Genomic DNA, 11,697 nt, shown 5'->3' with positions numbered 1-11,697 from the left:
TATGGGGGGCTTTTTATTTTAATCACAGATTTTGGGGGTTTTACTGGAGAATTTGTGCTTTTTCTTTTTTATCAGGGAAAACCGGATCTCTGGTCATCAGCAAGCTTGGACTTTCAGTTACTGTTTAAAATTTGTGTATATTGCCGATGACTCTATACATCAACGCTCCTAAGTGTACTAATACTGAAAATACTGCAGATAGGGCAAATAGAGTGGTTTATATCCCTTGTGTTCATTAGGTTGGGGCAGAATGGGGAAATGGGGGCCCTCTTCCTGCTGCCTGGAGCATTGGGCAGGTAGCTAAGCATGAATGGTATGAATGCTGAGGATCTTTATCCAGCTTTGCAATTGATTCCATTGGGAGCTTTGCTTTTTTTCTTATGGTGAGCCCTGTTCTCAAAACTCTGATAATTAAATAGGGAATCTTAATCCTGTATTTAACCTGAAGTATCTCTTAGTCAGGTAGCTGCCAATTTTATGTCCTAAATCAGCAATTTAGATGCCATGCTAAAGTACCTGACTTTAGAAAGCAATAATATATTTGGATGGTTGCGTGCATGCCTGGAAAAGAAGGGTGGAAAAAGTGGCTTGTATTTAGATAGCGAAGACCCATGTTGTGTGTCCTTGAAACCAGTACTGTACTAGGATTCAAACAAGCCACGTTTCTGGACTATGCAGAACTGAAAGATTGGTTGTCTGGTAATGGATGTTTTGATCTTGCCAGCATTTCAGCAAAGAGGCATAAGGTAATAATATTTGCTTTTTATATTCATTTCAGCACTCTTCCTTGGGGAGTTGTTGACTGTGATATGTCAGTTAGATTTGGGAGTGGCTTGCCAGGAATAATTTAAAGAATGTAAAGTTGAAATTGCTTCTCCAGAATCACATGGCTCTCCCTACCCCAAGGGAGTTGGTTTTATATGAATTGAAACAGAAAGTAGGATTAGAAAAGATTGACTGCTGTCCTTGTGCTCTTTGTTCAGGACTTAGCATGTTTGCTTGATGTTTCTATGCATAAAACAATTATCCCCATGAGTTTACCGCATCTTAAGGGAAACAAAAGAATTAAGAGGATATTTTTTTTTTAATGTACTTGCATATTCAGTGTAGTATAAACCACAGTTAGAGTTTAATAAACATTGGCAATAGTCATTTTAAAAGGAAACGGTGGATACTAAGATAATGGGAGAACATGGATTTAGTGTAAGCCCAGGGTTGGGCAGTTATTTGGGCTGGAGGCTAACCTAGGGAGTTTTGTTGAGCAACAGCTCACCTAAACTACCTAAGTGGCTCTGCTGTGCACTCGGCTAGATGTCTGGGATGGGGCCATGGGCAGGTGGGGAGGCATTTAGGAGCAGGATGGGTGGGTAGGCAGGGCTGCATCTGGAATCATAGGGCCATGACAACATGGGACTGCGATCCTAAGGTCCCTGTGGAGACCAGTCGGGACCCATGTGGGCAGTGTGTACAGCAAGGCGGATGGGGTGGCAGACAGGTGGGTGGGGAGCTGTGTCCAAGAGTGGGATGGGCAGGCAGAGTCAGTGCCAGGATTGTGGGGTAGTGACAGCGGGGCCCAGGGCACAGCTGTAATCCACTCCCCACATGCCCGTGCCTCTGGAACGAGCACCCATTGCAGGGATGTACAGGCTGCAGATTGCAGCTCTGTCCTGGGTCACAGCCCCATGCTGTCACAGCCCTGTGATACTGCCCATCGGTCTAGTATACACCATTTCCTGCCTGCCTGTGGCCCCATCCCATCTACCCAGCCACATTCCCTTCCTGTGTGGGTCCTGCCCTGGCAGGGGGGATATGTGTTGGGAGGAGGGTGGGGTGGCCAGGGTGCTTGAGTAGCAGGGCCTGGTCTGGTGGTTGGAGTGGGAGCTGGAAGGAACTGTCATTGCTAGAAAGTGAGCCTGGATTCCCTGCCACCCCACCACTCCAGCCCTCCTGCATACCCAGGATGGTAGAACCAGCTGCATGTGCCATGGCTTGGGCTGCTTCCCACGTCTGGGTTGGGTGGGGCCAAGGGACCTGCCCTTGCTGGACACCCTTGGTGAGCTGGATCTGGCCCATGGGCCATATTTTGCCCACCCTTGGTGTAAACTGACCCAGTAGCACCTTGATTTATGCTTGTCTTGACAACTTTTCATGGAGTACACATTAAGATTTTTACTTCTGCATCTTTTTATCTTGCTCATTAAACCATTGAGCTCAAAGGAAGTCGAATAGCTACTTCCAGTCTACTCTAAATCCATATCCATATACTCCTTCCATGGGTTTATTAAATTATTGTCCGTTCATTTTATTTGGTTCCCGTCAAACCTTCTTACTAAAGTTCTTCCTCATGTGATTCGTCACTTTTGCACTTTGTCACTAGAGAAAGCTGATCTAAACTTGCAGAAAGCAAATCTAGGTAGGACAACCAGCCACCTGATTTCAGGAGTTCCAGCAGAATCCATGCAACCTTTAATAGCTGTTAAATGTGCTGCAATCGGCTGCAGAAGGGAACTGAGCCCAGCTGAGTTGAGTTCCCTCCCCAGCGCTACAATCGGCCCAGCTGGGCTGAGTTCCCTTCCCCAGCTCTCTGGTCCCAGGCAGCAGCACCCAGCCTCCCTCCCTCATCTGGCAGGCAGATCAGGGGACTGTAACCCCCATAGCCCTCCCGGGGTTGCAGGTCCCTGATCTGCCTGCTGGATGAGAGAGGCTGTTTCGAGCTTCCCCATTATAGCCTATGGGCGAAACGTCAAAACAGCGTCACTGTTTTGACGTAAAGAAACAGGACAACAGTTTCGAAAGGAAACGTTGTTCCATCGAAACCTTGAAACGCCAGTCGAAAAGGAATGGTGCCATTTTGCACAGCCCTAGTTAGCATGTAGCAAAAACTCTGGCACAGTTTGCACCATAGTTTATTTTTCCTGGGTGCAGCTTTAACACAGTCTGGGGGGTCAGCCTGCCAGCCTGGGGCTGCTCCGCCCTGGCTCAGCATGCTGCAGAGGGGCTGCCTGGGGCACATGAGTGCTACAGTGTGGGGCTAGTCAGCAGGCATCCCCCACACTAGCACCCTCATGCCTCAGCCAGTCCCTGTCACCATCTACACACGTGTTTCAGTGCACATAACTACTCTGCTATAAGAGAGTACTTGTCCCAGCCAGTGCTGTCCTACAGCGAAGGTAATTAATTTACTGTGCCCTAACACAGGCACATGTGTAGATGGTGATGCGTTACTGTGGAGCTAATTGGTCAGCTCTGCAGTAAAGCATATGTGTAGATGCATCCATAGTAAACAAGAGTTTGTACTCATGTTATGCTTAGTGGCATTTAGGTAGACTCCTTGTCTTCACAGAGTGACTTTAATTTCAATATAAGTCTGCATGAGCCCTCCAGTCCAACTGTGTTATCAATGGCAGAATAAGAGCCTTGAAAAGTACTGTAATAATGGCCAACCTAACAGTGTGGCCCTGAACTCATATTTTACCTCTGCATTTCTTTTTTGATTTGAGTGGACTTCAAGAATCTTAGCGGATAGGACCAAATGGACAGGTAGCCATGGAAATGAAGTGCGTGGATACAGTTCATTCAGTTAGTGTGCTGGCTTCAAAATGGAGCTGCTAATGCTGTAAGCAGTGGTGGAGGCAGGGGTTCTAATTAGTTATTTTCTTAGTGATTTACTCTGGCAGTGAATTAAAAAGGATTTTGTTTTGTTTAAAATACCGAAGGGGTTGAAAAGTTGTTTAGGCTCGTGCAAGTAGGAGGTATAAGTAGCAGTTAAGGGTGAAATGAAGGAAAGGAAAATTGCCAGCTGAATATATATGTGGGTTTTAATGCATTAATTTTTAGCAGTAGGTGCTCCATCATGGCTTTCATACTGATTTTAGTAGCACTTTAAGACTCCAGACACAAGTGGGGCCATGTGATATTGCAGCAACCATATAAATTGAGTGAGAAATGATCCCAACTCCAAAGAGGTTGTTATCTAAATGGATAAGACACGTGGAGGAGTGGAAGGGAAATGGAGACACCAAGCAAGAAAATGACTTGCCCAAGATCACATAGCAGTTCTGTGGTAGAGGCAGGGATAGGACCTGGCTGTTCTGAGTCCTTATCTGGTGCCCACATTTTCTGGACTGCACCTGCTATCTCTAACAATCTGTTTTGCTCTCTTTCTTGAAAGCTTCCATCACAGTAGTCTGTGGATATTGAAAAATAGCAGAAATAAACTCTGGCAAGGAGACTTGTATGGAAAATGTTCCTAGGGAACTGATGTAGATCTCAACACTTGGTGCATTTAAATTTATACAGGGACAAAAAGCTGGAGGAGATCTGTCAGTGTGATTCTTGCAGTGTCACTGTGGATATAGGAAGTGGCTTAGTAGGTATTTCCTTTGCTTAAATGGAGATTCTGTGATAAATTCAACTGTGTTACCTTTTGGAAAACTTGAGCGCATGTTTTTTCACTATGTAACCATCCTGGAATTATCTGTTTTTTCCCCTTTAGGACAACAAGACAACACAATTTCGGCATGTTCAGCAAATGACCTATAGCCTAATAGAGTGGAGGTCACAGATACTGTCTGGGACTCTTCCCAAAGATGAACTGGCAGAACTCAAGAAGAAAGTCACTGCTAAAATAGATTATGGCAACAGGTAAACTCAGTTCAGTATTCCATGTAAACCAAATCCCAGCTCAGGATTCTGAAACTGGGATTCCTGGAAAAGCTTCTGTGACTCTTACTAATCTGATAACTCCTGCATCTCTTGCAAAAGCAGGCAATGAAAGCTGCATCTCTGAGAGTCAGATCATGGAGTCTTACCTGAGACAGTAGTTCACCGCAAAGACTTAGTGGCATTTCACTAATGCGTCAAAGTTTCATTCCAAATTCTATAATTAAATCCATTTATTATACAAATTTAGCAGATTTGTAATCTCAGGTTCGTTCCAACCCAGTCATCTTTATTCATATTAATACTTATCTTTTAATCTCCTTGTTGACTGCTCATTCAAGTACCTGTGGAAGGGCTGGGCCCATCAGGGTTCTGTTGCTTAGGTTCTGGCTGTATTTGATTGAGGTAACAGACAATGTGAGCCAATGGATAGAGCACTGGAAAAGGATTTGAAAGTCTGCATTCTGTTCTGGACTCTGACCGTGACATTCTTAGTATGACCTTGGGAAAGCCTCTTTTCCCTTCCACCTGCCATCACTCACGCCTATTTGGTTAGAAAGCTGCCTACAGCAAGGATAGTCTTTTTCTTTGTGTACGTGCAGGGTATGGCACAGTGAGATCCTGGTCTTGGTTAGAGTCTCAAGGTACTGCCATGATAGAAACACTAAAAGGAAAAGGGAACCTAGATCTTTTGTCCTCAGGAGTCCCAGTTGACGATTTTGCCAGATCAAGCTTTAATCGCTTAAACCCAAGTTCTTCTATGAATCTTGATGTCTTTTAAGAGGGAATGTATTCTGGGACTGTCCACCAACCCCAGTCTATTTCACCATCTTTAATTAAATGCATGGTGGCCCCCGAAAGCAGTTTGAGGTTAAGGACTGATTTTTTCATTGATGTGGATGTTTTACAGCAGGGCAAAGTAGGTATCAAAACAGGTCAGCGATCATTTAAGTATGCCTTTTTTTCTAATGCAAATGATCATACAAAGGCAGCCCTGAATCAATTTCCAGCTGGCTGTTCCAAGAAAAGGCGATGGTTATTGTTTTTTAGCCCCCATCAAAATATCCCTACTTTGTTGCAAAGGGAGTTAGCAGCTTGCACTTCATAAGCCTACACTGTCCTTCTTTTGGCAAAAAACCTCACCTGTCTTAATCTTGCTGAAATGCTGGCGTGAAGACTGCATCTCCCAGGGAGCATGATTTGTGCCTGGGTTGCCTGGGGCCAGGATTTAGATTCAAGTCAGGAACTAAACTGCTTCATCAGCATGTTAAGCAACACAGCTCTGTAGATGGCCAAAGCAGTCTTTCATTGGTTTGTACAGAACAAGAATTGTCTCCCTGGCTCATTTATCTACCTGTCAAACCTCATTCAGGTCAAATAAGTTAATTAAGAAGATATTTTAAAGCAGAGTTGAAAAATTAACCATTTAACAGTCTTATAGAACTTGAGATTTAATAGATGCATAGATATTTCAGTTTTTAAAACATGCGTAAATTTGAATCTAAGGGGTCTCACATTAGTTAAATTAATTTATTAGTTCAATTTATTCTGTAGAAATTTTATTTTTTGAGGGGGGGGGAACAAGGAGGGGCATTGGGCCAGTGTTTATTGTCATTAAAACAATGTATAAGACTGAAAGGACTGGGACTTAAATACTTCTTATCTAGCTACTAGGTTCAGTCTTCAGTTTGATATCTATAGTTTACACAGTTTAAGACTCTTGAGGTCCTGTCTAGGCTTGACGTTTAGGTCTTGTTGAAAGTTGGTTGTTCCTTTGAGGATGATTTCAACGCACACCATTAAATCAGCCTATGTTTGTGCTTCAAGTCAGGCAGTGAAAGGCTAGGGACCCTAAGATTTCCTAATTTAGAGTCAAATGTGTCAGAGCATTTATATTAATGTTGGTGTGGACAGGGATTACAGTTCCCAAGAATGGGACATGGAAGATGTGAACATTTCCTTTTGAAGTGCAGCATACCCTTTTCCCTTGTCAGTAGAATAGGAAAAAAAAACTTGGTAAAATGGGCTCCTCTAATTGCCTTTGTAGATACTGAGATATTCTCGTGGGTAGTTCCATACATACTCCCTTCAGGTATAATGTCTCTGTTTTTTGAGTTGCATCTCCAATGACCGGAGCGGGTATGAAGAGTCTAGATTCAAGTCTGTGCTCTGGCGTGCAGGAATCCCTCCTTGTTCCACATAAAAACCAAATCCCAAAGCACTACTTTGCTTCAATCTACCCTTGCTCCTGATCTGTCTTCAATTGATGTGTAGAAAGCTGTAGTACAGCTGAGGATGTAGGCCTGAGGTTTTGCATCCCATGATGGGACCTTCAGAGTTGGAACAAAAAAACAATGATGCTAGCAGCAGCAGATTGTTAAAGTGTGACCTCATATGGTCCTTTTACCTGTTTATCTTCCTTGTTGTTGCAGAGTGCTCTGTTAGTTCTTTAAACTACCCCACTCTCATTTAGAATGGAAAGAAAAGCTGTGTCAAGGTTTTACATTCCTATACATTAAAACCACTCTTGATTTACAGTTGCTTCCAGTTTACCTTACCTTTTCTGTGCCTCTTATATCTTGGATGCCACACAGGATCCTAGGGCTGGATTTGGTGGTGCGAGATGACAATGGAAACATCCTGGACCCAGATGAAACCAGCACTATCACCCTCTTCAAGTCCCATGAAACTGCATCCAAAAGGATTGATGAGAGGATCCAAGAAGAGAAGGTATGAGTTCATAGGCAACTTTGAAAATCTCAGGCAAAATATGGTTATCTCCTTTCCAAAGTGCGTACTTCATAGTAACTATGTAGGGTCATCTTTTCAAAAATGCCTAAATGTATTCAGCTCCTAAGTTCTATTTTAAAAGGGAAATCTTTGAAATGAGAGCTTAAATCCCTCTGACTTGAACTGTCAGTTATTTTATAAAATACTTACTGTTGTTCTGAGCTTTTCAGTAAAGACCTGCTGTTTTGATTTAGCTCTTCTCCTTGTACGTATATGTTTCTTGTGAACTTTTTATAGTACTTTTGGGGTATTGAACATACATGTACCTGTGTCCCATATGGATATGTACTATTGTAGGATCAATGTGAATTGAACCCTAGCACCAAGTTTATTGCACTGGTGTTAGCCTGTTGGTAATTATAACTTTATTATTTCTGGATATGCACTTTCTTTTCTGATTCATCTTTCTCTGCAGTCTGTGCAACAGAATTTGGATTTACGGGGGAAGCCAGTATTTAGTACAACACACACATACAGTCTCTATGTAAACTTCAAGAACTTCGTCTGCAACATTGGTGAAGATGCAGAATTGCTTATGAGCCTATATGATCCTGACCAATCCAAATTTATCAGGTAGTTTGCTGCTCAGCCCTCAAGTGCCCTAATGTTTTTTAAGTCATCACAGTGGTCCATCTGATGAAGAGATAAAAGAGTTAGTAGTGCTGGGATTTTTTCCCTTGCATTTGGTTAGCATATCTCCAAAAGTCTGAACACCTAGTTATTTTATTTCAGCTGAGACAGTTAGCCAAGATCCTGAGGTCAGATACAACTTAAAAATCCCTCTGCACAATTTTTTGAAGTGGAGGTACATATACTCTGGTGTCTTGGCCATGCTCCAGCTTGTCTCTTTCCATTTCTAAGCCCTCTTATAGTTCCCTTTAGATTTAATGTGTTTGATTTGCTCCCTGACTTTAAATTGTGTCAAAGGGGGTACCCAAGAAGTAGGTGCATTTCACTAAGGTGTCAAGTAACTCTTTTTAAGTATCATTTATGAGTCTCTTGGAGAGAGAGGGTTTGAGATTAAAATTTTAAAATGAGCCCAGATGTCTTAACTGCTTTTAAATAGTATACCCGTGCACATGGCATAAGAAGCTAATTTTATTTACTTTATTTATAGTGAAAATTACCTTGTTCGTTGGGGTAGCAATGGGATGCCAAAGGAAATTGAGAAACTTAACAATCTCCAAGCAGTTTTTACAGTAAGTCCTATTTGTAAGATGGAAATTCCCAGCACCTAGAATGCTAATCCTAATCTTTATTTCATCTAGGAAGTCCCAGGCAGAATTTTGGACCCTTGCACAGTTTTGTTTGGAAGTCTTTTGTGTCTCGCAAATGTTGATAGGCTTTCCAAGATGAGATGGGTCTACCTGTCAGTAAACAAACAGGAAAATTTCTGAGCAAACCTGTGTTTTTGCTTTGTATGCCTTACAGATAAAGTTAGTTCACCAAGTGATTCAGAAGTAACTGGTAAATTTAGAGATCTGCATGAGATATCATAATTAGAGGGTTTCACTGCAAAAAATGGCAAAGCATATGCCCTGAGGAAACTTGACTGCTCTAAGATGTCTGAGAATTGTAAGTTATTTGGTTATCTTTGTTGGGCATGAGGCCTATTGCATTTCTCCTTGGTGTGTTAAAGTTTTTTCGGCCACTGGAAGACGGGCAAGGTGATGACCAACTACAGGAGAGATGACTTCTGATACGTTACAAATTGTTTGAAGAAATGAGAGTATTGGTGATAGTCAGTGTGTTAAAATGAGCAGCTCCAAGCTGTGCCTTCAGAAAGTGCATGCGTGCCCTTTGTGCTCACTCGTAGACATTTGCTCATCCTAGTCATGTGTATGCAAATGGCCATGCTGCAGGCCCAGATATTTTCTGGGACAAGGGTGGCATACATGACTTATTTGAATAGCTGGCAGCTCGTAGATGATTTGCAGTATCCACGTGTGAAAATGTTCCACATTGTTTTTCTGAATGGTTGCCTGAGGTCTTTCCCAAGTTATGTTTATTTGGAAAGGATGATTTCACTGGGCATTTGGGCCTTCTGAAATGTTGCAAGTCTCACTAGGCACTGATCTCTCTCTTCACATGCCTGAATATACCTAAACCTGGCCCCAAGAGCCTCGTGTGTTGTGTTTGTTTTTCAACTGAGTGCTTCCATTTAGTTGAATATGAATGGATCAATGGGGTTTTTTGGGGGGTTGGTGGTATTTATGAACCTGTATTTTGTTCTTGGATATGGATTTGTACTTACCTGTGGCCAGCTAGATAATATAAAATCACTTATAGGATGCTGTTAATGAAAGGATAACACTTAAAAATTAATTATTTGTGGCATGTTCAAACTAGATAAGAGAGCAGCATAGGCAGAAACTACCCTGTTGTTAATAGTGTTTTAGCAATAATATCATTATTATCATTTGCAGCACCACTTCTGAAAAGTTTCATCAAAGAATAAGGTGGCATTTGGGGATTCCCGTGTTGAAACTGGTATTTTTTTTCAACAGCATACTTGTCCAAATGGTTCCTTTGTAAATAGCCTATTTCATTTTCTTGTAACAAATAGGTTTCCTACCTCAAGTGCGTGTGACTTCACTTGATGGTCAGAAAATAATGCAAATCAACAATAACCTCTTTATTCTTTTGCCACATTGATAACCAACTGGACTTTTTCTCTGTTTTAAAATGGTATCTAGGACTTGAGCAGTTCTGACTTGATCAGGCCTAAGATCAGTCTGGTGTGTCAGATTGTGAGAGTGGGGCATATGGAACTAAAAGATGGGAAGAAACACACCTGTGGGCTCCGGAGACCATTTGGTGTTGCAGGTATGAGACTCTGACAGATGATGACCTGCAAAATGCTTTAGTTGTAAGAACAAGCTCTGTGGGTAGTCGTGGCACATGGATTCTATTCTCGGCCATGCCACTGACAGGGAAAGTCAGGAACGTTTTGGTGTCACTCCCCTTTTGTAAAATGGGGATGAGGATATCAACCTGTCATTGGAAAGTACTTTGAGATCTACAAATGAAAGATGCTTCATGAGATGTAAGCATTATTACTGTCCATGATTTATTTAGTCTGATTTTCTTTTACTGCCTAGTTCTTATCTTTTTGGCTCCCTGTGAAGCAGTGGTGTCCCATCCTGTTTTCAATCCTTGTTATAGAGGCATTTTTTCCTGACTAAAAGAACATTTTTAAAAGAGCCGTAATGAATTAGGCCAGGAGTTGACCACATATGGCCTGTGAAGCCACTGGATCTGGCCCATGGAGCTGAAGAACTTTGCCTGTGCTGGAGCTTGTGCTGGGGCTCGGCAGTGAGGAGTTGCACAGGAGCTGGGAAACTTCCAGCTGTGCCTGTGCTATTGCCACTTCTCTGTCCCCACCCTGCCCCCCTTCTTCCCCTCCAGCTGTGGCTCCTGTCACTGGCACATCACCAAAGCCATTTGGCCCATGGCAGACCAGAGCTGTTTTTTCGGTTTGTGGTTTGTAAAAGTTGTAGCTACTGAATTACAGGCAATTCCTATTGCATTAGGCGCTGAACTGCCTCAGTCTCCTTTGAAAGTTTCTAGTCTGAAATCACAGGGCTCCTGTACACATGCAGGGAGGCTGCTCTGACGTGCTGTAACTGCAGTGCGTTGGAGCAGACTCAGTTAAGTGAGCCTGCTGGAACGTGGCAATTATTGCACTCCAGCAGACTTCAGTGTCATGTGTATCAACATCCCTAAGCTGAAAAATGGCAACAGGGCCCTTTAAACCAGAACTCATTCAACAAGCTTTAGTTCAAAGCACCCTGTTGCCATTTTTCAGTGTGAGGGCGCTAATACACGTGATACTTTGGGTGATTTTAATTAGCATGGCTCTGGGAGCTGCACTAATTAAAGCCTCCTCTTCCCCCCTGCGTCCTGAAGCATGTCTGTTAAATACCCACAGAAAAGATAAATCTTGACGCAAACAGCACTTGAAATCAGGATGCAACTTTCCCTTGATCTGCTGCATGTAAATCCTACCTGTTTATGATGGGGGAAAATGGTTATGTGCTGCTGTAGACTGAATTATTGTACATAGAAAAGAAAAATCCTAGTTAAAGTCATGTGAGGCATCTGTGCTACCACATACAAGAATGATAGCATTGAGGGCTGGGACAATATAAACCATTCAGGTTAATACAGATAGATGTATATTCACATGCTGAATGAGTGTTGAGAATTATATGCTTAGGAAGAGAGTTTGAGGGGTGGTTTGGG

The 11,697-nt window shown here is 42.6% G+C and overlaps 1 protein-coding gene across 1 annotated transcript in view; it reads left to right on the top strand.

The window, feature by feature from the left end:
• Positions 1–11,697, top strand: part of DOCK5 (dedicator of cytokinesis 5) — a 127,812-nt gene that overhangs the window by 55,060 nt on the left and 61,055 nt on the right. The window contains exons 6-10 of the mRNA XM_019556563.1: positions 4,496–4,644; positions 7,257–7,392; positions 7,868–8,025; positions 8,570–8,651; positions 10,149–10,278. Of these exons, the coding sequence (XP_019412108.1) occupies positions 4,496–4,644; positions 7,257–7,392; positions 7,868–8,025; positions 8,570–8,651; positions 10,149–10,278 (655 nt within the window). The remainder of the gene's footprint in view (positions 1–4,495; positions 4,645–7,256; positions 7,393–7,867; positions 8,026–8,569; positions 8,652–10,148; positions 10,279–11,697) is intronic.

Source organism: Crocodylus porosus, unplaced genomic scaffold (genome assembly GCF_001723895.1).
Source record: "Crocodylus porosus isolate Cpor-Errol unplaced genomic scaffold, CroPor_comp1, whole genome shotgun sequence".
NCBI classification, from domain to species: domain Eukaryota; kingdom Metazoa; phylum Chordata; order Crocodylia; family Crocodylidae; genus Crocodylus; species Crocodylus porosus.
Note: the sequence above shows the minus strand (reverse complement) of the source record. Positions and strands in the feature narration are given on the sequence as shown.